Consider the following 24,372-nt stretch of genomic DNA (forward strand, 5'->3'; position numbering starts at 1 on the left):
GCCCATTGGGGCGGGGCCCAGGTAGAGCTGCCTTAGGGCTGTGGAGGCTGGGCCTCAGGTGGGGGGCGGGGCTGAACTCACGGTTGGTGGGGCGGAGCCAGACCCAGGTAGAGCCGCCGGGCGGCTACGCGACCCACAGGATGAAGTGCTACCGCCTCTGCGTGTTTGGTAACTTCCGCCCCTCCCCTCCGTCCCCGAGACCCCTCAGCCTGTCATTACAGGCGATAGCTGGCCCTACGTGCCACCTGTCCCTCCGGGTTCAGGTCTGCCCTCCCCCGCTTTACAGATGCAGCCCGCGGGCCCCGGCGGCTGATGCGCGTGGGCCTAGCGCTGATCCTGGTGGGCCACGTGAACTTGCTGCTGGGGGCCGTGCTGCACGGCACTGTCCTGAGGCACGTGGCCAACCCCCGTGGCGCTGTCACACCGGAGTACACCACCGCCAATGTCATCTCTGTGGGTTCAGGGCTGCTGGTGAGAGCCTTGGGGGGGGGGGTCGTGACGGGGTGGGGGGCGGGGAGGGAGCGACGTGCAGAGCGCCAGTGGGCCAAAGGCTTGGTATTTTCCGCAGAGTGTTTCCGTGGGACTTGTGGCTCTCTTGGCATCCAAGAACCTTGTTCGTTCACCACTGGTGAGAGGGGACTTCTGGAGCTTGAGAGGGGTAGGGCGGAGGAACTGTCTCAGCTTTTTCAATGTGAAGAAGGAGCCTCAAATAGAAAACTGTCTAGTTATTGGCAGACTTTGCTAGGCCTAGGCTGCTCACCATTATTAATCTTCTGCTCTGCCAGCACTGGGCCCTGCTGGCCCTGGCTCTAGTGAACTTGCTCTTGTCTGCTGCCTGCTCCATGGGCCTTCTCCTTGCTGTGTCACTCACTGTGGCCAATGGTGGTCGTAGACTTATTGCTGACTGCCATCCAGGACTGCTGGATCCTTCCATCCCACTGGACCAGGGGTCTGGTCACACAGACTGCCCCTTTGACCCCACAAGAATCTATGTGAGTGCTTTCTTGCCATTCACAAAGCCTTGGTCTTGCCCTTTTAATTTCCTCATTTGCGGCTTATGTCACATTCCCTTTTAGCCCTCATCCTTGCTTTTTGCTTTTAGGATACAGCCTTGGCTCTCTGGATCCCTTCTCTGCTCATGTCTGCAGCTGAGGCTGCTCTATCTGGTTACTGCTGTGTGGCAGCACTCACCCTGCGTGGAATTGGGCCCTGCAGGAAGGAAGGGTTTCAGGGGCAGGTAAGGAAGAGAAACCGGAAGGGTTCATTCAATACAGCCAGTCTGTGTTACAAAGGAGTTGATGTATCATTCAGGGCCATGGTACAAACTCCACCCTCTCCTGCAGCTAGAGGAACTGACAGAGCTTGAACCTCCTAAATGTAAACAGCAGGAAAATGTGCAGCTACTAGATCAACATCAAGAACTCCAGGAGTCACAGAAAACCTGGGTTTAGGACAGGTAAAGGGCCCTGAGAGTGGGGGTCTGGGTTAGAAAGGGGACACGGAAGTGTTCTTGGGACCAGGGCTAGTTCTTTACTGTGCTGCTCCTCTCTCTGACCTGGATTGGTTCTTCCTTTATCAGGCAGGTGATGTTCCAAGGCTCAGTCCACAAGTGTTTTCCACTAAATACGGGGCCCTGACACCAGGATGGTATCGATAATTGTAATAAAAGAACGTCTCTTTTTTCTACTTGATTATAATTCTTTTTTTGGGGAAAGGGTACTGTGCGGGTGTTGGGGGTGATTCATCAAAGAATACAGTGGTATCAATTTCTTATAGAACTTTAATGAGGGAGAGGCTCAAACTCTTCCTCAGTTTTACCAGTCACTGAAAGGAAAAGCTGGTGCTGGGGAGCCCTCCACACCACTGACTGATGAATTTCAGCACATCCTGGCATACTGGGCTGTGGGAGGTCTGTGAGTAAAGGGAAAGAACATCACAGAAACTCATTAGAGCTGGTACAGAGGACATCAGCTTCATCTCCATGTCCTGGGGAGCAAATGCAGGGTCTGCACCTATCTTCTGAAAGAATCCCAGCCTTTCCCAGCCCCTCCAGCAATGCTGTTCTCCCTGCCCGCTTTCAAGTTTCCCTCTCTAACCTTAATAGCCATAAGAAACTTATTCCAGTTGTCCTTGTTAGCAGCCTTCCCTGGACGCTTAAATTCAATTTTGTTCCTCAGAATGGGGTAACCTGTGGGAGAAGAGAAAAAAAAGAACTAGAGTTTGAGAGAGATTGAAGAGGGTGGAAATAAAGAGAAGCCTGGGGATAAAGAAGGCTATCATTTGTTTTAGGTGCCCTTTACTAAATTAAAGTGAAATGATGTCTTTTTTTTTTTTTTTTTTGGTTCCAGAGATTGAACTCAGGGGCACTCAACCATTCAGCCACATTCTCAGCCACATTTTATATTTTATTTAGAGACAGGGTCTCGCTGAGTTGCTAAACGCCTTGCCGTTTATAATTTATTTATATGTGGTGCTTTAAACTCGCAATCCTCCTGTCTTAGCCTCCAGAGCTGCTGGGATTATAGGTGTGCGCCACTGCGCCTGGCAAAATAAAGTTTCTTGATCCTTCTACTTTCCCCTCCTTTCTACGTGCCATAGGATAAGGGGGTGCTGTGGGGTTCTATACCTGTGATAAGGCAGGGAAGTGCCCGAACTCCAGTGCTTGCTGCCACTAGGGAAGCCTCATAGGCACCACGCTCATCCCGAGGCAGAACCTGCTCCAGCCGCTGGTCCATTGAGACTGTGAGTACCCAGTCTCGAACCTCTTCTCTCTGGGCTTCCTTGTGGGGACAGAGGGAGCAAGAGCTTCACAGATGGTAGGGAAAATGGCTCGGGGGATGGGATTTCCTATACCCTCATCCTGTACACCAGCTTTTCAGCCATAAATGATCCTCCTTGAATTGAGGGACAATAATGAGAGCTGAGGTCCTTCTAAAGATGGCAACCCAAAGCTGTCCTCCTTTCTTCTATACCCTAGCTCTTTTTTATTTTTATTTTGAAACAGGTTCTTGCTAAGTTCCCTAGGATGGTCTCAGACTTGAGATCTTCCTGCCTCAGTTTTCCAAGTTGCTGGGATTACAGGTGTGTTGCTGGGATTACAGGTGTGCGCACCCCCTGTAGCCTTTTTGTAAATATTTTTTGGTTGTCCATGGACCTTTATTTTATAATTTATTTATATGTGGTGCTAAGAATTGAACCCAGTGCCTCACACATACTAGGCAAGCACTTTACCACTGAGCCACAACCCCTGCCCCTGTCCTGCCTTCTTAATGCACTCCTTTGTTGACACCTTCCCATTTTCCAACCTTGCACCCTTACCGGTATGTGCTGCTTGGCTGGTAGTGGCACCTCAAATGGAATGTCTGTATCCTGAAAATCAGAGTGGTCAAGGGCATCCAGAGTCCCTTCTTCGATTGCCTATGGCACAGTGGACACCATAACATAAGTATAGCTTGTGACAGGCAAAGCCTCCCAACCTCTGCACATGATTCCTTACATCGGTAAGATCCAAAAAGCGGTTGAGGAAGATGAAGGCCATGTTCTCCCAGCCAACTGCCTATGGCAAAAAAAAAAAAAAAAAAAAAAGCAAATGGGAAGAGCAAGCTGAGCTTGGATGCCACTGGATACAGGGACACACTGCAAGCAGATATAGGAGACCTGTATCCACCCCACACTCAGCTTAGCTCAAGGGATATTCTCTATCTTCCGACTCTGTTCTAGCTTCAGCCCCACCCTTCCTTGTTCCAGCTCACCTGGGCAGCAATGCCTGCTTCATAGAAGGCCTTATCTGCAGGTAGTAGCTGGGTGTGACGCAAGAGTGAAACAGAAAGCCTGGCAGCCACAGTTTCCTAGAGATTGAAAGCAAAGCTTTAGGATCTTGGCACTAGTGGCTGAGCTACCAGATGAATGATCCTGTAACTAATAGCCACAAAACTATAAAACTAATAATCAGTATTAAACTGTTCTGTATCTCAAGCTGTTTGGCTCTTAGTTTCTTTCACTGGCACAACAGAACTGGGCCTAGATTATTTCTAAGCTTCCTTCTATTTCTAGAATTCTGTCATCCAACTACATGAAATAAATACACAGCAAATTATCAAAAATAAGTCAAAAGCGTGTATACATGGTGGGGATGTAGCTCAGAGGTAGAATGCCCCTGGTTTAATCTTTAATTAATAAATGAATAAGTAAATAAATAAAATAATGTGTGCATTATATGGGTTGAATGAAGAAATCATGGAATTTGAAGGTTTAAACATACTAAAACTATACTGGAGATGTGGGTCAGTGGTAGGGTGCTTGTCTAGCACGGGTCGGGTGCTGGAGATCTAACAACGAAAAAAAAAATCTGAAGCTGTATGGGCCTCGAGCCCTAAGAAGGTCAAGACAGTATGGGAAGAATACCCACTTCAGCAAAGGTTGAAGACTGATTTATATAGAAGAGGGGAAGTCCAAGAATCTAAGCTCAGGAATCCAGAACTTGGATTCATTCAGCTTCTTAGGTTTGAAGATGCCTGCACCTCATCTCCCCGCACTGCATCTCACCAGCTGTTTGATGCTCTGGGCTGCAGAGCGAGTGGCGTAGTAATGAGCAATCAGCAGCATCGTTTCAAACTCCTCATGAGCTGGAGAGTTGGCCTCACTGGATTTCACCAGGTTTTCACACTAGGGAAGGAAGAGAGCGAGGCTGGCTCAGGGGTCAGAGAAGGGCCAGTGTGACAGAGAAGTCACTGATGGCTACCTGGACAGAGGAGAGTAAAATACATCTTGAGAGTAACAGTTTATGGTTTATGTGCATGAAAGAAGAGACTGGGATGGGGACAGGTGGAGGAGTTTTTCTTTTTTGGCAGTATTAGGTAGGAATTGAGCCCAGAGCCTTGTACATGTTAGGCAAGTGCTCTACCCATCACATCCCCAGCCCAAGAGAAGCCCTTTTACGCCATTGTGGACCCAACTTCCTCACCAGATTAAAAAGGACATCCCGAAGATCGGCCCAGCTATGATAGGCCTCAGCACTGTTGGTCCCAGGAGAGCTGACCATGTCCGTGAAGATTCTTTTGTAGATGTTGAAGTTCTAGAGGTTGAGGGAGAAGGGGGATCAGAGTGTGGGGCTCAAGCAAGAGAGAAAGTCAGTGGAAGTGGAGCCAAATGGAGGAGAGTGTTTATGTGTGGGATTTTTCTTGGGGGGGGGGGGGTGGAGTACTAGGGATCAAGCCCAGCCAGAGGTGCTCTATCACCAAGTTATATCCCCTGCCTTCTTTACTTTTTATTTTGAGACAGAATCTCACTAAATTGCTGAGGCTGGCTTGCCTCAAACTTCTGATCCTCTTGCCTCAGCCTTCCAAGTTGATAAGATTGTAGGTGTGCCACTGTGCCCAGCTGTGTGTGTAGAAGCAAAGGGACATTGATGAAGAAAAGTGCTGATTATCTTAAGAGAGAGAAAGTAACTACTTATAAGCTGGTACTCTTGAGTTTGGGAAAATACATGAATGAGAATGCAGTCATAATATTAATGGACTAATATTCTAGAGAGCTGTGTTTCTCTGATAGGAGGGCAGTGTTTATTCTCTGAGGAAAGTCAATAAGTAAGCCTTGGAGGGGTGTGCAGGACTCCTCTGAAAGACAGGTCCTTGGGTACAAAGAGCACAAATAACTCATTGAATGTTTCTTCAAAGGGTAAGTCTTCTTGAGAGGTTACACATCAGGAGAGGTTGGATGGGGACTCTGGCCATGATGTTCTCAAAGGGCAGAATCCTTTGAGAAGACAGTCCCTGAAGGGATGGGTAATTCTAGAGGAAGAAAGAATCCCCTGGTGGAAACATTTGCCTCAAGGAGAAGGCTGGTACCTGTGGATTAGCAGGAGCTCCATGTTGCACATAGAGAGCCAGTGCCTGGGCAGAGCCACCCTCCCGGATCAGGTGAGTTGCATACAAAGCCACGTATTTGTGCAAAATCTTGTAGTTCTGTCCAGGGATGGAGGAAAAGCACAGATGAGGGTAGGGATTGGTAAGACAGGCAGGGAGGAGGTGGTAACTTAAAGCCATGGACTTGTTTAGGAGGCAATGGGCATATGCAACTCTGACTCCAATATCAGAATATGAAGCAGCATCAGACTGTACTTTCTGGTTCTGATTAGGATCTCTGGAGATTAGATTCTGGTAGAGGTGAGAGAGGCAGCTCTGGAGCTGGCAGAAAATCAAGGGAATATGTAGAGAGGAGCTGGAATGGGGAGGAGAGAGGAGCACCTGCTTGGTAGCTGTTTCAATGCATTTGTCCCACTGGCCCTGCTCCACATACAGGTCCAAAGCAGCAATCACGTCCACACCCACCAGCTAGAGAATAATGCAAAAGATAGTTCAGAAGAGATGACCAGAGGGAGAAAAGAAAACTTCTCACCCACATTCTGCTTCTAATCTTTTTGTTGATTTTGCAACACTGGGGATTGAACTCAGGCCTCACACATGCTAGGCAAGTGCTCTACCACTGAGCTAACCCTCCAGCCTTGTTTCTGCATCTTGTCTCTCACTAACTCTTCAAGTCTCACCGAGTCCACTTTGCCCTGGTTCTTGAGGAATTCCTTATAATGCTGGTCCACATAGTCTTCATACCTGTGAAGATGGGAAATGGATAGAGATCCCAAGCTTCATTATCTTGGGATGAAACCCTCCCCCAAAGAATGTTTTCCCTGTATTTACAAAAAAAGTAAAACAATTTCCCAATGAGAAGGGGTCATGAGCTTACCGGGGATCTAACTCCTTGGCCACACGCTTAGCCTTGTTCCACTCTTCACCCTCAATGAAAGCATCAATTGCTTCCTTGACAAGGTCTAGGTTCAGATAGAGCTCTGCAGCCTAAACAGTGGGACATCAAAGTGGAGACCATCTTTCCCCTGGACTCCCTAGTTTCTTCTTGGTGAGCTCTCCCTCATTGCCCCAGAACATTGCTGCACCTGCCAGGAGGCAGGTGTGATGTCACCATTCCACTGATCTCTGTGGACCTGTTTTTTTTCAGTCGTAGCACTCTACTTACTGCATTGTGCTTTCCAATTCCAATCAGCTGGGGTCCTACTGCCCGAATTACTTCCAGACTGCGCTGAGGAGGCAGAAACTTGATGGAGAGTTCAGCTGCCTGAGTGGTTGAAAAGAAGATGGAAATGAGTAGGAGAAACAAACACTACTAGGGCTCCTTGGTCTCACCCCTTTCATACATTTTCCCCTCCAGATGCCAACTTTCTCTCTGTGTTCTCCTTCACCTTCTACCTTCCTGGGCAAAGCCTGGTTCATGACTTTTTGGTTGGCCATCAGTGGTCTAATCTGTTCTGTTCTGTCTACTGTAACTCTTCCAGACACTTCCTTTGCTGTCTGAGGTCACTGCATTTGGTGCTGGTACCTGTGATAAAGTGGTTTCTCAAGTTCTTTGTCACAAATAGAATCTTGGTATTATGGTATATAGGGAAATAACTTCTTAAATGAATAGTCCAGGCATTCGGCAATTATTTGTGTTGGGCTTTTACAAGTCTCAGTTTCTTTACTTACATGCACTAGATTTTGAAGATAGTACCAAAAAAAAAAAAAAAAAAGAATTAAATCTCTTAACAATGTTAAGCTTGATGAGTATATGTTGAAGTGGCAATATTTTAGATAAATTTGGTTAAATAAAATAATTATTATTTTTTAACATGGCTTCTAGAAAATTTAAATTATATATGTGGTATACATTTGTGACTTACACATTTCTAGCAGACAGTGCTGGTCTAGATGATTTTGATGATTCCTTTCAACACTTAAAACTCAGTCATTCTATAAATCCAAGCATCCTAGAAGGCCACTCTCTTTTCAGTGTGAGATTGATATCTTTCCCAGATTTTAATTTCCACAAGATGCAGTTTAGCTACAGTCTACCCCCTGCTCTTTCCCTCACCTATTCTTGCCTTTTTTGGCCTGACAAACCCTTCAAAGTTTAAACAGTATTTCCCTCCCCCGCCATCCTCTGACTAATCTGAAGAAGGGCAAGCCATGCAAAAACCCCATAAACAGTGCTCCAGAGTAAAACACAACAGATATTTATAAATACTTGCAGATTAAAATTGGCTAGACTCTCATAACCCGTCATCAGCCATCTTTCTACTTCCTTTGTTCAAATTTCTAGGGGCTATTCAATGATAAGACCTCAGAAACCTAAGAGACATCTTGCAGGGGCATCATCACACCAACATTGAATTTAGAGGGACAATCTCAACTGTCCATGATTCCCAGTATCTGAGGTACATTCTTTAAACTAAACATGCATCCTGATTGTGATACGTGTGATGGTTATTTTATGTGTTACCTTGGTATATGCAGTGTCCATATCTGGTCAAACATTATTTTGGGTATTTCTATGAGGATTTTTTTTTTTTTTGCTGAATTTGTTGTTTTATAGACAGTAGAGTGTATTTTGTAGAGTGTACTTTGACATATTATACATATATGGAGTATAGTTTCCCATTCCTATCGTTGTATGTGATGTGGGGTTAACTGGTCATGTATTCATATATGAACATAAGAAAGTTATGTCCAATTCATCTACTGTGTATGAGGATGTTTTGGGATGAGGTTAACATTTACATTGTAAAGCTGACTGCCCTTCCTAATGTGGAAGACCACAATGAAGTGAAGACCTGAACAGAACAAAAATCTTGGTCCTTCCCCATGTAAGAGAATTCGTCCTGTCTGGATGTCTTTGAACTGGGAAATTGGCTTTTTACTGTTTTCAGACTGGAATTTATACACGGACACTTTCTGCATCTGGAGTCCAGACACCTTCAAACAAGAACAACACCATCTGCTTTCCTGGGCTTCCAATGTGCCAGTTACCCTGCAGACTTGCCTACTTCCATAAAATTGTGTGAGCCCATATCTTATCTCTCTCTCACATACACACACCTATTGGTTGTTTCTCTAATATCATTTGTCTTAGAATTAGGGAAATGTACTGGACTGGCTTAATCTGCTGGAGGGTTCTTTTCAGGAGCTCTTGGGTAGAAGAGGCGGAACACATGTTTTTGTCATGGCCTCTCTCTCTGGCCATGAGTCTGGACTTGATTTTCCAGCTCTGGCCCACAGAGATCTCACCTTCCCTGAACTCCACTTTAATTCATATCCTTTAGTCTCTTCTCAGGTACAATATTAATTAATTGAGACATGTCTTCCTCTAACTTCTAATTTCTGGCTTTCAGAGCTCTGTCTTACACCCCCCTTTATCATCTTTATAGGTTCTGGCTCTAGCATACAGCAGGCCCTCAACAGATATCTGTTATCTGATTAAAAACAGACACAGGAGGATCAAGACGAATGTCTGAGAAGGTGAACTGAGCACAAAAGGACCCAGGGAAAGGAGAGCAGGAAGGTCTGGCGCCCTCACCTTCATCCAGCACTTTTCCATCAGGCTGCTGCTCCCAGAGTCCCGCACTTTGAGGTAGCAATCAACTGCACGGCTATACTCTCCAGCCTGCTCCCATTGTCGAGCTTGTTCCACAAGTCCCTCCACGCCCCTGTGGAGATGAGGGGGCACGGTCTATCCTGTGCACCTCATGACCTCTATCCTCCAGCACTGCCAATGTTGCAGGGACCTCTGGCTTCATACCTGGTCCCCTTCTTTGTAGCTTCTCTTTCATATTCTTCCTGCAAGGCCTCCAACTGACCAGGTACATAGTCCTTGCAGATCCGAAGAGCATCACTCCATAGTCCAGCTTCCTACTCAGAATTTCAGGTATCAGGAGGGCAGAGGGAGGTATGGAATCATCCTACTGCCACATAAAGACCCACTGATTTCCTGGCCCTCTCTTGTTATTGTTTGTCTTCCCACTTCTCCAATCTTTTAGTACCAGGGCCAGCATGGCTCTCTATGGTCTCTCATACTCTCTCACCCTCCCTTCGTGGCCCCAAATCCAGTATCCCACCTTATAATAATTGAGGGCAAGGCCTGGTCTCTGGGCCCGAAGCAGCAGCCCTTCTGCTTTCTGAAAGTCCTTCTCTTCCAAGGCTCCCCGGGCCTGTCCTACAAGCACCTCCGCGACACTGTCTGGGTCATGGGCCTCGGCCACACGCTGAGCTGCTTCCCAATTCTGGTTGTGGACAAACCTGCCCCATGGGGAGACAAAAGAGATACTGAGTATAAGACTGAGGCCTTAATAGCAGGATACAAACAGCAATGTCACTGAGGGGGAGTCAGATTTTTTGGTACTGTTTATTGGTCTGAATGAAGGTGAAGATGACCTGAAAGATCCTGGGGCTATGACTGGGAGAACAGGATAAGGAATTTATGGGGTAACTTACATGAGGACTGCCTCCTTGGGTTTACCAGCTCTGATGAATTCTGCTTCAGCCTCTTCAAACTTACCCTATGGAAAAAGAAAGGGTAGCCACATGTGATGAAAGGATGGCTGGCATTATAGGCAGCCAGGAGATAGGAGTTTGAACATCTGGCATCAGTGGCTAGGGGCAGAATAGAGTGGCAAAATCATATCTATGCCAGGTGTGGTGGTGCATGCCTGAAATCCCAGTGGCTTGGGAGGCTGAGGCAGGAGGATCCTGAGTTCAAAGCCAGCCTCAGCAACTCAGCAAGGCCCTAAGCAACTCAGCAAGACCTTGTCTCTAAATAAAATGTTTTAAAAAGGCTGAGGATGTGGCTCAGTGATTAAGTACCCCTGGGTTCAATCCCCAGTATAAAAAATAATAACATCCATACCTCATCCTCCAGGTTCAAAGCATATCTGAGATGAATCTCGGGGGTTTTATGCTTGAGTGCTAGCCGGGAAAGCTCAAAAGCAAACTCAAAGGAGCTGAAAAAGAAGGTACAGACAGGGGTTTGCTTACTTAATACTTATAAAAAGCAAGAGAAAACAGAAAAAGACCAAGAATTGACAGGAGAAAAAGGGATAGCCTTTTAAATAACGGATATGAAGTGATAAGAGAATCATGGAGAGATATAAAAGAAGACAGGCTGGCAGCCCTATGATGATTACATCACTGTCACCATGGATCCAGAGGTACCTGGACAAGTCTATGCTTTCCCTGAGATCAGAAGGAGGGTGGGCAGACAAATAGGAAAGGCAGAGGCAAGGAGGGCTCCTGCTGCTCCACACCCTCTCCTGAGCCCCGTCACATTAGCAAAAAAAAAAAAAAAAAAAGGCTTCTCCAAAGACAAGCAAGACTACCCTCAGTGATCTGATTCTGTTCCTGGTCTTTGTAACTTTTGCTTAAGAAAAGCTCATTTTGGGACTGGGGTTGTGGCTCAGTGGTAGAGTGTTTACCTAGCATGTGTGAGACACTGGGTTTGATTCTTAGCACTGCATATAAATAAACAAAATAAAGGTCCATTGGCAACTAAAAAATATTAAAAGGAAAGAAAGAAGCTCATTTTTCTGGGCACGGTGGCACATGCCTATCTATAATCCCTGCAACTTGGGAGGCTGAGGCAGGAGGATCATGAGTTCAAAGCCAGCCTTAATACGTTAGCAAGTTCACAGCCAGCCTTAGCACGTTAGTAACTCAGTGAGACCCTGTCTCTAAATAAAATATAAAAAAGGGCTGGGGATGTGGCTCAATGATTAAGTGCCCGTGGATTCACTCCCCAGTACTAAAAAAAAAGAATATTTCATTTCGCATTTAACAGACTCACACGTCCATTATCCAGAACTAAGTTACTGCTCAGTGCAGTCCCAGCTTTCCAAACTGCTCCCTTTCAACCGTTCTTAGAACAGCCAAAGATGAAACACTGAGTCCCCAGAAAATGGGAGCAGAGTTATTAATTTATTCTTATTGTTTTATTGTATCCTTCCAAGGATCTCTCCTTACCACATTTCTTCATTCTTGACTCAGCTTTTGGAAATATTTCTCAGTTAAACATCTATTTTCTTTCTCTATGTAGGGGCTCTGATTGGGATGGGGCCAGTGGAGGATAAACTTCAGGCCTTACCAATTGTCAGCAGCATGGTCAATAGCAGCCTCCAGGAGTCCCAGCTTGTTAAGCAGTCTAACTGCAGCCTCTCCTCCCAGGCTCTTTGCCCAAAGGTAGGCCACATGTTTGTGGGCATTAGCTCCACCATGAGCCTTGGCCACCTGCAAAACAATGTCATTGGACAATCCCCCACTGCGGAGTATGCTCCCTTCTCATCTCTGACCTCCTGACCTCAGCTCTAATGAGGATAAGGTATATATCCTAAACCACCAACAAAAAAAGGTCTTTATGGGGGGCTGGGGATATAGCTCAGTTGGTAGAGTGCTTGCCTTGCATGCATAAGGCCCTGGGTTCGATCCCCAGCACCACCAAAAAAAAAAAAAAAAAAGGTCTTTTAACTTGAATTGAAATGCTTAGGGATCATGGTTGGGCTTTAGGAAGTCCACAAACCTTTAAAATTGTAAGTGAAATTTTGTGTATACAGATGTGAATATGTTTCTGGCAAAAGAGGTTCTGGTCTTCATTATAATTTCAAAGATGCTATGACCAGTTTAGAATTAGTCACTTGAAAGTGGAAAAGAGGAATGGTGGTACCTTGTGGTGTGTACTCCTTACCCGGTAGGCCTCTTCCCAAAGCCCACTGGAGCGGTACATGTTCACTGTTGCCTTCCATTCCTGGGCCTCAAGGTAGTGGTACTCAGCTTCCTGCAGTCGGCCTTCAGCCTCCAGCTCCTACAGGAAGATAGATCAGGATAGAGAGGAGGCAAGGAAGCCTGGCTGGAGAAGAGCTGGGCAGGACCAAGAGAAGGGCTCACCTTGCCCAGATGGAGGTGTGTGTCACTGAGTAGATCTGGGTGGTGCTTCCCTACCAGGCGGATCATGTCATCATACAACTTGTGTTTTTTGAACATGGTGATGGCAAGATCAGGCTCTTCCACTGTCACATACAGCCTGGGGACAGGAGATACATCAGTGGCCTCCTATACCTAGATGCCTGCTGCCATTGCTTTTGGGCAGAGGGCAAGCATCCTCAGATCCCATCATCCCTTTTTCTGGCTCTGATGCCTCACCTCTCAGCCTCACGGTACTTGCCCTGCTTCTCCATTTCCTGGGCTTGTGTGATGTACAGCACAGACACATCTTCTGGTCTCATGCACTTCATTGCTAGCTGTGCAGACATATAGATCCTGGGTAGCCTCAGGAGCCAATTCCCAAGGGAAGCAGGTCTTCGGGGGAACCTATCTGCTCAGGAACTCTGAACTCTACCCGCAGTCACAAGAGTTTGGTTACCATTCATTCTAGTCAATTCAGGGAATTCCAAGTTCATAAGAAGCAGAAGCAAACTATATTCTGCTAAAATACATTTTGAGATCTTTTCAAGAGAGTTTGTGAGGCTTTGTACTGGGGAGCATGTGCTCCAAATTTTATGTTCCAACTGCCCCCACTGAGCTCTAGAGTACAGGCAAAAAAACAAAGTTACAAGTGACCAAAGCTCAGATCCTAAATCCACCTGCTCTCTTATGAATTATACTCAGAGTCAGGAGCTTCTCCTCATCTCTTCTTTCCCCTTGATTAGGGAATAAAATTATCCAGACTATATTTTGGAACTCTTTCTTAACTTTCCAGGAACCTAGTAAAGGAGGGAGATCAAGTGAAAGAGACCTAGTGAAGGAAATCAGAGACCAAGGAATGAGGCAACATAATCACTAAGAAGCCTTCTTTCATCATGGATTTCACCCATTTTCTACCTTGTGGGCTTGCTCCCAGCGGCCAGCCTGGGTGTACATGTCTATGGCATCTTTGGTCCGGTCTCCCTTCGTATAGAGCTCCTCAGCAATCTGCAGTTGGAGAGGCAGATGCAAAAGGTCAGAACAACAGAGTTAAAGCAGCTTTTACAAAGAAGAAACTAACTCCAGATGGATTGATAGAAAGACTTGGATACTATCTTATAATAATAGAGAAGAAACAATAAGTATAGATGAATTGTACCACCTACTATTTAGAAAAAAGACCAGCTCAAAGCAGTATGAGAACAATACAGTGGAATTTTAAAGGGCCTCACAATACTGCAATGCAAGGCAATTCTTTGTAGCTATGCTGAGTTATTCATAAAGAATACTCATGCTGGCATAGGAAGAGTTAGAGATCACCCTGTACATCTGGAAGGAAGGTCTGTGTCATGCTGGGATGAAACTGGGGAAGTGAATCATTTTTCTTCCTACTTATGATGGTAGTGCTGTTTGGGTCCCAGAAAGAAGGATTTGGCAAACTGGACTCTACTTCCTGTTCTGGGTGCTCCTCTTATTCCCCTATACTGCATTGCCTCAAGCTACAGAAAGGACTTTTCCTTACTTCATACTCCTGCAGAGATGCATAATGCTGGGCCACGCGAGGATAGTATTTGGACGCAGTGTTTCGGTCCTGTAGATCTAATATATAAATTGCTTTCTTCCACTGGCGGGCACCCAGAGCAGCTTCAATTGCCTTAATGGAGCACCTGGCATAGTAGGGAAAGACATAAATATGTATGAGGAAAGAGGAAAATGAATGGAAGTAAAGAGCCCCCTCATTTATTTGTAGTACTAAGCACTGAACCCAGTGGTACTTTACCATTGAGATACACTACCAGCCCTTTTTTTGTTTTTATTTTGAGATATGGTCTCATAAGTTGCCAAGGTTGGCCTTGAACTTGTAATTTTCTTGCCTCAGCCTCCTGAGTCACTGGGATTCAGGTGAGTGCCAATATATCCAGCTAAAGTGCCCCTTTAAGCACATGTCAATCTTTTTCCCCCCTGCAGTGCTAGAGATCAAACTTTTGCACGTTAGGCAAGTCTTCTACCACTGAGCTACATCCCCAATCTCCAATTACATTTTTAGATCTTTTCTTCTAGACTGTGGTATCCTCCCCTGCCCCAGTGCTTCTCACTTCAGGCCCAAATCTCTATTATACCTCCATGCTACCATACCTGGCTTCAATGTAATGATTAATTGCTGCATCAAGCTGCTTCTGTTGCACCAAGTGGTCCCCCCATGCCTCCTCTAGTCTCACCACCTCCACTGGGAAGGCCAATCGAGCCAGCTCTACCGCTGCCAGGGACAGAGACACACTGGGCTCAGAATTACAGGGATGGAACACAGAAAAATAGGACAGGGAAATGAAGCATGGAGAATGGGTAAGAAATGGAGAATTGAAGCCAGTCAACATTAATAGATACTCCAAAAGAGGTGCAGAAAACTGGGTGAGCACAAGTGTACAACAGTAAGGGACAGCTTATACCTTTCATGAATGCATTGCCTTTACAGTAGCACTCAAGGGCCCGCTGTGGATTTCGAATCTTCTCAAAGAGGTCACCTGCCTATTAACACATAGGAATGTGTTAATAGAAGGAATGCACCCCAAGACTCCTCTGGGTGGGAAATGTGTACACAGTGCAAATGATAAGGTCTAGGAAAAGGAAATCAGCCCTACCCTTTCATAGAGCTCCCCCTTGATGAGAGCTGTGGTGATGTGCTCCACCAACTCTGTGTTGGCCAGTAGCTCCTCCCGGGTCAGTACCAGCCGAGCAGCTTTGGCAGGGAGCCCAGCTTTGAGGTAGAGGCTGATGGCTGCTAGTCCATCCCCTTGGCTCTCCTGTAGTTCACCGGCTCGCTCCTCTTGCTGTGTGTCCATCAGCCACTGGTAGTAATCCCGGCGTAGCTTCTCCAGGGCTGGGTGTCCCTGGATATACACAGAGGAAAACTAAAAGTCACATCCCTCCTTCTTGCCCTTCTGCTTCTCTTGCCTCCCCAGTCCTTCTGTAAAAGTGAAAATCTTCCCAAGTCACCCATATCTTTATTTGGGGGGTAGGGAGGATGGGGTACTTTGCCACTGAGCTACATCCTCAGCCTTTTTTGAGGCAGCATCTCTCTAAGATGATGAGGCTGGCCTCAAATCTGCAATCCTCTTGCCTTAACCTCCCAAATGGCTGGCATTACAGGCATGAGCCACTGCACCCAGTCCCATGGGCCACCAGTATCTCAACTTCTTACCTTGTCAGGTCCCAGCCCCAACACTATTCTAGTTCCTACAGTCTCCTTGACAAAAGGAGGTTTCTGAAATTGGTGGGACCAAATTCTGAACAACTGTAGAGAAGACACAATACCTTAGCCTCAGCCACAGCGATACACTCATCCCAACGGTGAAGCTCCTGGTACATGTCCATAGCCTCCTCAACCGCATTCTTGGGGAACCAGGCAGAAGAAGGGACACCAGAAAGATATGAGGGTCAAAAACCAGTGTTCCCTGGTCAGCCTGTTTAAGATGCCTGGCCACGAGGACTAAGAGCCTCACCCTTTACTTATTGAATAAACAGAGGTAGATTTCTCTTTCTCTCTCTTTGTTTTGTTTTTATTTGTTTATTTGTTTGTGGGGGTCAAACCTAGGACCTTGTGCTACTAAGCACATACTCTACCACTGAGCCACACTCCTAGCCCCAGAGTTGGATTTACTATGAAACTAAAAGAAACCTAAGTTTCTTGTTTTTTACAGGACTCCTTATTTCCACAAAATCTTCAAAGGCAATTTTTCTTAAAAGAGGGCTCCTCAAATTGTATAAGTTGGGGCTTCACAAAGCCTGACACTACTCTTGTACATAAGAATTGCAGAGAGAAGCTCTTGAATAGAGGGAACATTGTAGATTGTTTATAAAAGGAAGAAGAAATTGAAGACCTAAGGAGGAAGTCTGTGAGATTAAAGACTAATACAAAAGAAGGAAATAAGGAAGGAGGGAAATTAATTCTATAACCCTCTAGAAGCTCTCCCTCAAACCTCTGGGGAATGCTAGTCAGTCAGTTCTCTTTCCTTCTCTGATTTTGCCTCCACTTTCCCCCATAGATTTTCTCTTCTGTCCTGTTCCTCTTTTCCTGTTACCTGTTCTAGAAAGATCATTTCAGCCAGTTTGTAGTTCTTCTCCAGCATGGCTAGACGTGCTCGGACCTGATAGAAATCTGTTCCTTCTCCACCCTGCAGGGAAAAAGAAGGTTTTGTCATTCTGTCTGTGGGTTGAGACAGGAAGGCAGGAAAGACACAGGATGATACACTTAAGGAGCAGTTCCAAAATGGTCCAATTGAGGGTAGAGGAGGGATGGACAGGGTGAAAGAAACTAGGGATAGCTAGAAAGTTAGGAATCACAGGAGTGAATATTAAGAAATCTCAGCTTGGGAAACTAAATGAGTCAAGAGAATAATACTTGCATATTCCCTGGACACCTGATCTGCAATCTCATTGGTCTCATGCAGGAACCGGGCTTTTGCTACATGGCCCAAAGCAGAAAAGCACCTACAGCATGGAGGCAATAATATTAACAGTAATGTTATCACACAACTATCAGTAAGCCACTGGTTCAGCAAATACACACTGAGCATCTACTATGTGCCAGGCACTCTTCTTGTCACTGGAGGCCCAATGGGGGAATAAGGAAGATGAAGGCCCTACTCTCAAGAAACTTCCATTCTAGTATAGACAAATAATAGTAAGCAAAAAAACAAGGAAAACTTGAAAAGATGAAAAGTAAGAAACACCAGGGTGATTCTGTCATTAGTAACTGAGTGAATGATTGAAGTTGGTAGTCAGAGTCTGAGAAGCTAATTTTTGAGCTGATAATTGAGTATGAGAAAGAGCTAGTCATGGCAAGATGGGGAAAAATCATTTCAGGCAGAAGGAATGACTAGTGAAAAGGTCCCTAAGAATAAACATGGATGCCAGACTAATGGGCAAGTAGCTAACAGGCACAAGAAGAAAGCAGAGGCTGAATATTTGCAGGGCCACAGAAGTCTGGTCTGTTTTTTTTGTTTTGTTTTGTTTTGTTCTTTATGGACAGCATCTTTATTTTATTTGTTTGTTTATTTATTTTAGAATTTTTTTTGGTAGTTGTAGATGGACAGAATGCCTTTATTTTATTTATTTATTTTTTATGTGATGCTGAGGACTGAACCCATTGTCTCACAAGTGCTAGGCCAGTGCTCTGTACTGAGCTATAGCCCCAACCCCAGGAGCCTGGGTTTTATACTAAGTATTAACAGTAAGCTAGTGGAGGGTCACAAAAATGACTACAATCTAACTTTTTTTTTTTTATGGTACTGAGATTGAGTCCAGGGGTGCTCTATACATGAACTATATCCCCAATCCTTTTTTATTTTATTTTATTTTATTTTTGAAGCAGGGTCTCACTAAGTTTCTGAGGCTGGCCTTGAACTTGTGATCCTTATGCCTCAGTCTTCCTAAGTTGTGGGATTAGAGGAGTGTGTCATTATACCCAGCTAACTTATGTTTTAAAAACAAAATTACCTCATCTGCAGTAGAATCAGTGAATTGTAGGGGTCCAAGACTAGTATCAGTGAGGCTCATAATACTGCAGACAGAAAATGGCAGTGGTCTGCACTAGGGGCAGGTAGTAGGGCTGGACCAGATATCAGATATATCAGGATATATTTTGAAGACTGAGTCCTTAAACTTGCTCAGAGTCTATGGGGGTAATGGGGGAAAAGGGATCAATGATGGTTCCTAGCCAAAATAGCAGCTGACATTTATTGAGCACTTATAACACTATAAGCTCTTTGCAAGATTCTTTCATTTATTCTGCTGTTACCATTATTCTGCTGTTACCATTCTTCTTTGCCATTCTATGAGGTAAATATTATTATTATTTCTATTTGACATAGAGAAAAATAAAGCACAGGTTTTGAAAGGGTAAATAACCTCTCTAAGGTTACACAAGCTGGTAAGTGGAAGGGAGGTTTGAATTCAAGGAGGCTAGAATCTAAAGTCTTATTAACTCCTCTCCTGGAACATCAACATACATGGGACTGAAGGGTTTGAGTGTTAAAAACTCTTAAGGGGAATCTAGTTGCAAGAAGGGGAAGCAAAAATAATAAAAGGCATTCCCTTATGATCTAGGATAGGAGGGTGTTGGGAATAAATGCCCCATAGAAGGGCTCTCGTACTTGTTGGCAACAGAAAGAGAAGCAGTGCCTACACACTGGGCAGGAGCAGCCCATGGGTAAACTGCTCATGGGGTCAGTCCCTATGAACCCCATATCAGGCTAGCTGCCAGGCACCTCAGTTCTACACATCTGCGTTACCTCTCAGCAATGTGTAGCTGCCTTGCCTCTAGGGCCAGTTTACTCAAGGTTTTCCACATTGCCTCTGTTTCTGGGGTCATTTCCAGGGTCTCCAAGAAGGCTGTTGCCCTGGAGAAAAAAGAAAACACAGGATAAGGAAGGAGGGCAGGATCTAGAAGACACAGAGGAATACTGGTGCTGGGGCATAGGGAGGGAAGAGGCCAGGTTATTATTCACCCTATTTACCCTTCTCAGACCCAGACTCTCCCACTACCACATTAGTTATCAGCAGCCTCTTACCGGGTGTAATTGCCATCATCAATTGCTGTTCCAAACTCAATAAGGCCCTCATCCAGCGTGTAGGCAACGGTAGTCACACCTTCTGTCACCATCACCTCTGTCTTTCCCCCGCCCCGCTCCAGACCTATAACATCTCCCTGTAAAAGTTCATAGCCCCATCCCCCCAAATTCCAGGTTAGTGTTTCCACCAAATCAACTGCAGAACAGACCCACCCTCACCCAACTGTAGTGCTCACACGTGGAGGGAATTATACTTGTCCTTATTTTCCTAATCTTTTAGTTTCTACCAATCAGATAAAAATGCCTTATCTATGCAGTATCAAAAGTATCAAAGTGCACTCGAAGATGCAACAGCACCAAAGCAAAGTCTGGAGGTAAGACTTTTAAGTATGGTATCTGCTTCTTTAGCAATACCACAGACTAGGTATTCTTTTTTATTTTTCGTACCAGAGATTGAACCCAGGGGTGCCTAACTATCCCCAGTTATTTTTCTTTTTGTTTTTTATATTGAAACAGGGTCTTGCTAAGTTGCTTAGGGCCTCGGTACATTGCTGATGTTGGCTTTGAACTTGCAATCCTCCTGTCTCAGCCTCCCAAGCCATTGGGACTATAGGTGTGTGCATCATACCTGGCTTGAAATATACTTTTAATGGAATATAGTTTTTAATGCATTGTTGAGTTCACCTGAAGAAATCACTAAGAATATTCCCTACCTGTATCCTACCTAACCCTCTCAAAAAGAGATCAGACAGGAAAACAAAATTTGATATGATAAAAAGTCTGAGCAGGAATAATGGAAACTGAGCAAGGGGGAAAGTGAAGTTGCCCTGAAGGCAAACACAGTATCAGGAAAATAAAACTAGAGCCCTTCAGTGGAACATGGAAGCTGAAAGAGACCTCTCCTTAAATGTGGGGTCACTCTTTAGTGAAGGCAACAAAACCGAGTGATCAGATAATTAACATGCTGATTCCTGCAAAAGCAAATGTGAATTATTTCTCGTAGAAAACATGTCCATGAGTCCAAAAACTTGTCTCAAAGTCCCAAAAGATTACACTGAATACACGAGCTCACAACTAAAATATCACCAAAATACAAAAAAAAAAAAATTATGAAAGAGCAAATGGTAATTAAATAGCAGTTTTAGACCTTCAAGAATTTTAGATATTAAAAATAGCAGTTATAGATAATGCATTGAAAATTTTTTTTAAAAAGTTACAGATTATAAAATAATTATGAACTAAGTATGAAATGCTTAAAGACCTAAAAGACAGAATGGAAAATTAAGCAAGAAATATAAGACTAATGCTAGATATGGTGGTGCACACCTATAATCCCAGCAACCCAGGAGGCTGAGGCAGAAGCACTGCAAATTCAAAGCCAGTCTCAGCAATTTAGTGAGGCCCTAAAAAACTTAGGTCCTTTCTCAAAATAAAAAACAAAAAGGGATGGGGATCTAGCTCAGTTATAAAGTGCCCATAGGTTCAATTCCCAGTTTTAAAAAATAGAAATAAGAGACTATCAAAATAGTAAGGCATATTAGAGAAAGAACCAAACAAAATTTTATGAAATATTTAACTTCTGAAGTAAAACTTCACTAGATGGTTTATAACAAATTAGACAAGAATGAAAAGTGCATTAAAGAACTGAAAGGTGGGTAGGTCTTAAGAAATTATCCAGAATGTAGCATGGAGCTACATTCAGAAGAAAGGAACTATGAAAGAGAAGTTAAAAAAGCAAAAAAGATAGAATAAGAAGTCTAACATATGCCCAATAAGAGTGCTGATAAAGAGACTAGAGAAAGGGACAGAAGAAGCAGTGTTTGAAGAGATAATAGCTAAGAAATTTCTAAGACTGATGGATAAAAATACAAATATTCACAAATACAGGAAGCACAATATATATCAAGCAGAATTAATTTTTAAATAATTTATATCTAGGTGACTCAGCAAGTAGAGCTTGTACTTAGCATGAACAAGACCCTGAATTCAATCCCCAGCACTGTGGGAAAAAAATTATATTTAGCTGGGTGTGGGGTGCATGCATGTAGTCATAGGTGGATCACTTGAGCCCAGGGATTTGAGGTTAGCCTGGGCAATATAATGAGACTCTGCCTCAAAAAAAGAGAGGAGCATGATGGCACATGCCTGTAATCTCAGAAACTTGGGAGGCTGAAGCAAGAGGATCACAAATTCAAAGCTAGCCTCAGAAAATCAGAGAGGCCCTATCTTAAGATCAAAATAAAAAGAGTTGGAGAAATATCTCAGTAGCAATGCATCAAATTCAATCCCCAGTAACACCCCCCACACACAAAATAACAATAAAATAAGATAATAAAAAGGGCTGGGGATTTACTCAGTGATACAGCGCCTTAGGGTCTATCCCTACTACTGCAAAAAAAGACAGTAGGAGAGAAAAAATTTGTATCTAGAGATGCTGCAGTGAAACTTCAAAATACCTAAGAAAAATAAATAGAAGATTTTAAAAGCAACTAAAGAGGGGCTGGGACTGTAGCTCAGTGGTGGAGCATTTGCCTACCTTGTGTGAGGCACTGGATTTGATCCTCAGCACCACATAAAAATAAATAAATAAATAAATAAAAGTCCATCTACAACTTAAAAAAAAAAAAAGTAACTAAAGAGAAAAAACAGATCACCTATGCAGAAAGGGCTGCTAATAAATCTGTCAGAATGACAATGGAAGTCAATCATTGGGATAACATATAGAAAAGGTTAAGAAAACTTAGAACTGTCAACCTAGAGTTGGGTACTGAGTCCAAGTGTCTTTTCCGAATAAAAACAAAATAAAAACATTTTCAGATAATAAAAAACTGAGTACTTCTCAGTTTTTAAAAATTTCTTGTCTTTTGCTAAAGAAATTTTCACAAATTTCTAAATGATATTCTTTAAGAAGAAAAATAATTCCAGAGGGCAGACTGGTACTGCAAAAAGAAAAGGTGAACACAAGAAACTGATACCAGGATGATAAATCTATATTCTACCTGTACAGATAATGTCTAATTTGAGGATAAAAAAAAGATTAGAATTAAAATACTGGACAATAATTGCAAAAGCAGGATAGGTTGAAGTTAAAGCCTTTTAAAGTCCTTGCATTATTTTCAGGGGAGAGAGGGTTACATGCTGATTAATTTGAGACTTTAGTGCTGATTAACTTTATACTTTCAAGGGTAATTTCTATAGTACTAGGATGTATAATCCCCAAACCTCAAAGTGAAAAAAGCGTATTTTTTTTTTAAAAAAGACAAATTTTAGATTTCAGTCTGAAATGAGGCAACAAAGTAGAAAAACAGAGAGACAGAAAAAGAACCAAAACAAAGCATCAAGTTTCTATCCACACTCACACCATCATACATACTAGCCTAGCACAGGGTCCCATGTCTCTTCTCTGTTCATAGATTCCTCTCAGATTTTGAAAGATTACTGTGTGTGTATGATGTTTTGATGGGACAGCAAAGAGAGTTTTACTTGCAATCTGAGATAGAAAGGAATTCTGATGACTTAAAACATTGAACAGCATAGAGCCACCCTTCCCACCAGGGATCTATCTTCCAGCCTAGAGAGAACTCAGTGAAATCCCAAGTCCACTATAATGAGGAACCGTATACCAAGGGTCTAATATAATATCAGGAAACTGAATAAGGATAGTTTTGGAAGCCAGTCCATTAATGGGGATACCTGCCAACTGCATCAGAGATTATGGATGGTGGGCAGAGAAAACCAAGTAATCTTTATAGTCTCCTCAGGGCTCTAATTAATAAGCCTGACATAATGTCTGAGGTTCCCTTAGTGTCAACATACCCTGATAGAGGACATGGTAACCCTCTCAGGTGCCTCAATGTTGTACCACACACACAAGCTGTTTCGGTTCTGGGCTACCAGCACATCACTCCCAGGAACCCACTGCACATAGGAGCAGAAGTTGAGGATCATTGTCTTAGTGCAGCTTTCAATATCATACAGATGCAACTGAAAAAGGAAGAGGCAGACAGCATAGTTAGAAGGGGCTATAGGGGAATTTTTTTCCCTTATGATAAAATGATCTGACCTACCAGTCAGGTACATGCTGAATTTCAAAGTTTATTGATCTACCCCTTAAAGTTTATGCTGAATTTGTATATCTTGACTCTGGCCAAATAAGAGATGACCAAAACAGTAAAGATATACATCTAAGGAGTTAAAGTTAGGTGAAGATCAGATTTTCATTCTCAGAATAACTCTGGGCCAGAATTACCAAAAGGAAGGACACCAGACAAATTAGGTGATATGGAAATTTGTAATGTGACTTTCACTGAAATCAACAATCACTAGATTGTTTCTTTGACTCTAAGGTTGAATTCCTTGGTGATGTCATCCAAATATACATACACACATACATACACATACACACACACACACACACATGCGCGTGCGCATATGTGTGTGTGTGTGTGTGTGTGTATTTATATATTTTTTAAATTCCAGGGATCGAACTCAGGGGTGCTTAACCAATGAGTCACATTCCTTCTATATTTTGAGACAGGGTCTCCCTGAGATGCTTAGGGCCTTGCTAAGTCACTAAGTTGCTGAATCTGGCTTTGAACTTTCGATACTCCTGCCTCAGCTTCCACAGACACTGGGATTACAGGTGTGCACAATCGCACCCTGCTGGTAACATCATATTGAGAGGAGAATCAATAAGGGATTAGGAGGAGACTCAAGCCAGCTTCAATGTCTTCAGGAACGTGTGGCTGAAGAGCACTGGAGCAGCAAATCTGGGCAAAGATCAGCTAGGCACCAGGAGGAGGAAAGCAGACAGGGAGGTTTCATGAAGACATAAACTTGTGACTAATAAGAGAGAAATCAGCTCTCAAACTCCCCTCTTGATATGGTTACCATCATAATACAGTCTCCTCGAGGGTAATACAGGACAGTCTGTGATTCTAAATACAGAGAATATTGATTCCTCTATACCTTTTGCTATGCTAATGGCAAACAGAACAAAGAAATTATGCCCCATCTTGCCCCCACCCAACCCT

At 43.8% G+C, this 24,372-nt stretch overlaps 2 protein-coding genes and 1 non-coding gene across 4 annotated transcripts in view; 2 read left to right on the forward strand and 1 right to left on the reverse strand.

The window, feature by feature from the left end:
• Positions 1–140: 140 nt before the first annotated feature.
• Positions 141–1,643, forward strand: Krtcap3 (keratinocyte associated protein 3). Its single transcript, XM_077791840.1, has 7 exons — positions 141–168; positions 287–471; positions 569–628; positions 786–992; positions 1,103–1,237; positions 1,344–1,456; positions 1,580–1,643. Exons 1-6 carry the CDS (start codon positions 141–143, stop codon positions 1,449–1,451), a joined length of 723 nt encoding a protein of 240 aa, XP_077647966.1. The 3' UTR covers positions 1,452–1,456; positions 1,580–1,643.
• Positions 948–24,372, reverse strand: part of Ift172 (intraflagellar transport 172) — a 37,521-nt gene continuing 14,096 nt past the window's right edge. The window contains exons 16-49 of one of the 2 annotated variants that reach the window (XM_026392624.2): positions 23,156–23,323; positions 19,340–19,476; positions 19,061–19,168; positions 17,174–17,258; positions 16,850–16,942; positions 16,083–16,160; positions 15,410–15,658; positions 15,218–15,296; positions 14,907–15,027; positions 14,293–14,437; positions 13,689–13,778; positions 13,011–13,108; positions 12,756–12,891; positions 12,556–12,672; positions 11,959–12,101; positions 10,729–10,822; positions 10,317–10,381; positions 9,941–10,121; positions 9,625–9,734; positions 9,403–9,532; positions 7,030–7,128; positions 6,742–6,851; positions 6,545–6,608; positions 6,246–6,332; positions 5,847–5,963; positions 4,964–5,074; positions 4,546–4,665; positions 3,753–3,848; positions 3,497–3,556; positions 3,319–3,417; positions 2,627–2,780; positions 2,097–2,188; positions 1,819–1,911; positions 948–970 (exon numbers count right to left, since the gene is read on the reverse strand). In XM_026392624.2, the coding sequence (XP_026248409.2) occupies positions 1,822–1,911; positions 2,097–2,188; positions 2,627–2,780; positions 3,319–3,417; positions 3,497–3,556; positions 3,753–3,848; positions 4,546–4,665; positions 4,964–5,074; positions 5,847–5,963; positions 6,246–6,332; positions 6,545–6,608; positions 6,742–6,851; positions 7,030–7,128; positions 9,403–9,532; positions 9,625–9,734; positions 9,941–10,121; positions 10,317–10,381; positions 10,729–10,822; positions 11,959–12,101; positions 12,556–12,672; positions 12,756–12,891; positions 13,011–13,108; positions 13,689–13,778; positions 14,293–14,437; positions 14,907–15,027; positions 15,218–15,296; positions 15,410–15,658; positions 16,083–16,160; positions 16,850–16,942; positions 17,174–17,258; positions 19,061–19,168; positions 19,340–19,476; positions 23,156–23,323 (3,726 nt within the window). In that variant the 3' untranslated portion in view covers positions 948–970; positions 1,819–1,821. The remainder of the gene's footprint in view (positions 971–1,818; positions 1,912–2,096; positions 2,189–2,626; positions 2,781–3,318; positions 3,418–3,496; positions 3,557–3,752; positions 3,849–4,545; positions 4,666–4,963; positions 5,075–5,846; positions 5,964–6,245; positions 6,333–6,544; positions 6,609–6,741; positions 6,852–7,029; positions 7,129–9,402; positions 9,533–9,624; positions 9,735–9,940; positions 10,122–10,316; positions 10,382–10,728; positions 10,823–11,958; positions 12,102–12,555; positions 12,673–12,755; positions 12,892–13,010; positions 13,109–13,688; positions 13,779–14,292; positions 14,438–14,906; positions 15,028–15,217; positions 15,297–15,409; positions 15,659–16,082; positions 16,161–16,849; positions 16,943–17,173; positions 17,259–19,060; positions 19,169–19,339; positions 19,477–23,155; positions 23,324–24,372) is intronic. The other variant, XM_026392773.2, reaches the window with a different exon arrangement.
• Positions 12,239–12,311, forward strand: Trnaa-ugc (transfer RNA alanine (anticodon UGC)). The gene has a single exon. It is a non-coding gene; the product is annotated as a tRNA-Ala (tRNA).

The sequence above is a fragment of the Urocitellus parryii genome, chromosome 12, assembly GCF_045843805.1.
Source record: "Urocitellus parryii isolate mUroPar1 chromosome 12, mUroPar1.hap1, whole genome shotgun sequence".
NCBI classification, from domain to species: domain Eukaryota; kingdom Metazoa; phylum Chordata; class Mammalia; order Rodentia; family Sciuridae; genus Urocitellus; species Urocitellus parryii.

What these genes read in the sequence shown, in the direction of transcription:
- Krtcap3 (XM_077791840.1), top strand. Translation starts at nt 141, where the DNA reads ATGAAGTGCTACCGCCTCTGCGTGTTTG. An exon ending in CTACCGCCTCTGCGTGTTTG is followed by an intron (nt 169 to 286) that starts GTAACTTCCGCC and finishes CCCGCTTTACAG; the next exon opens with ATGCAGCCCGCGGGCCCCGG. An exon ending in AGGAAGGGTTTCAGGGGCAG is followed by an intron (nt 1,238 to 1,343) that starts GTAAGGAAGAGA and finishes CCTCTCCTGCAG; the next exon opens with CTAGAGGAACTGACAGAGCT.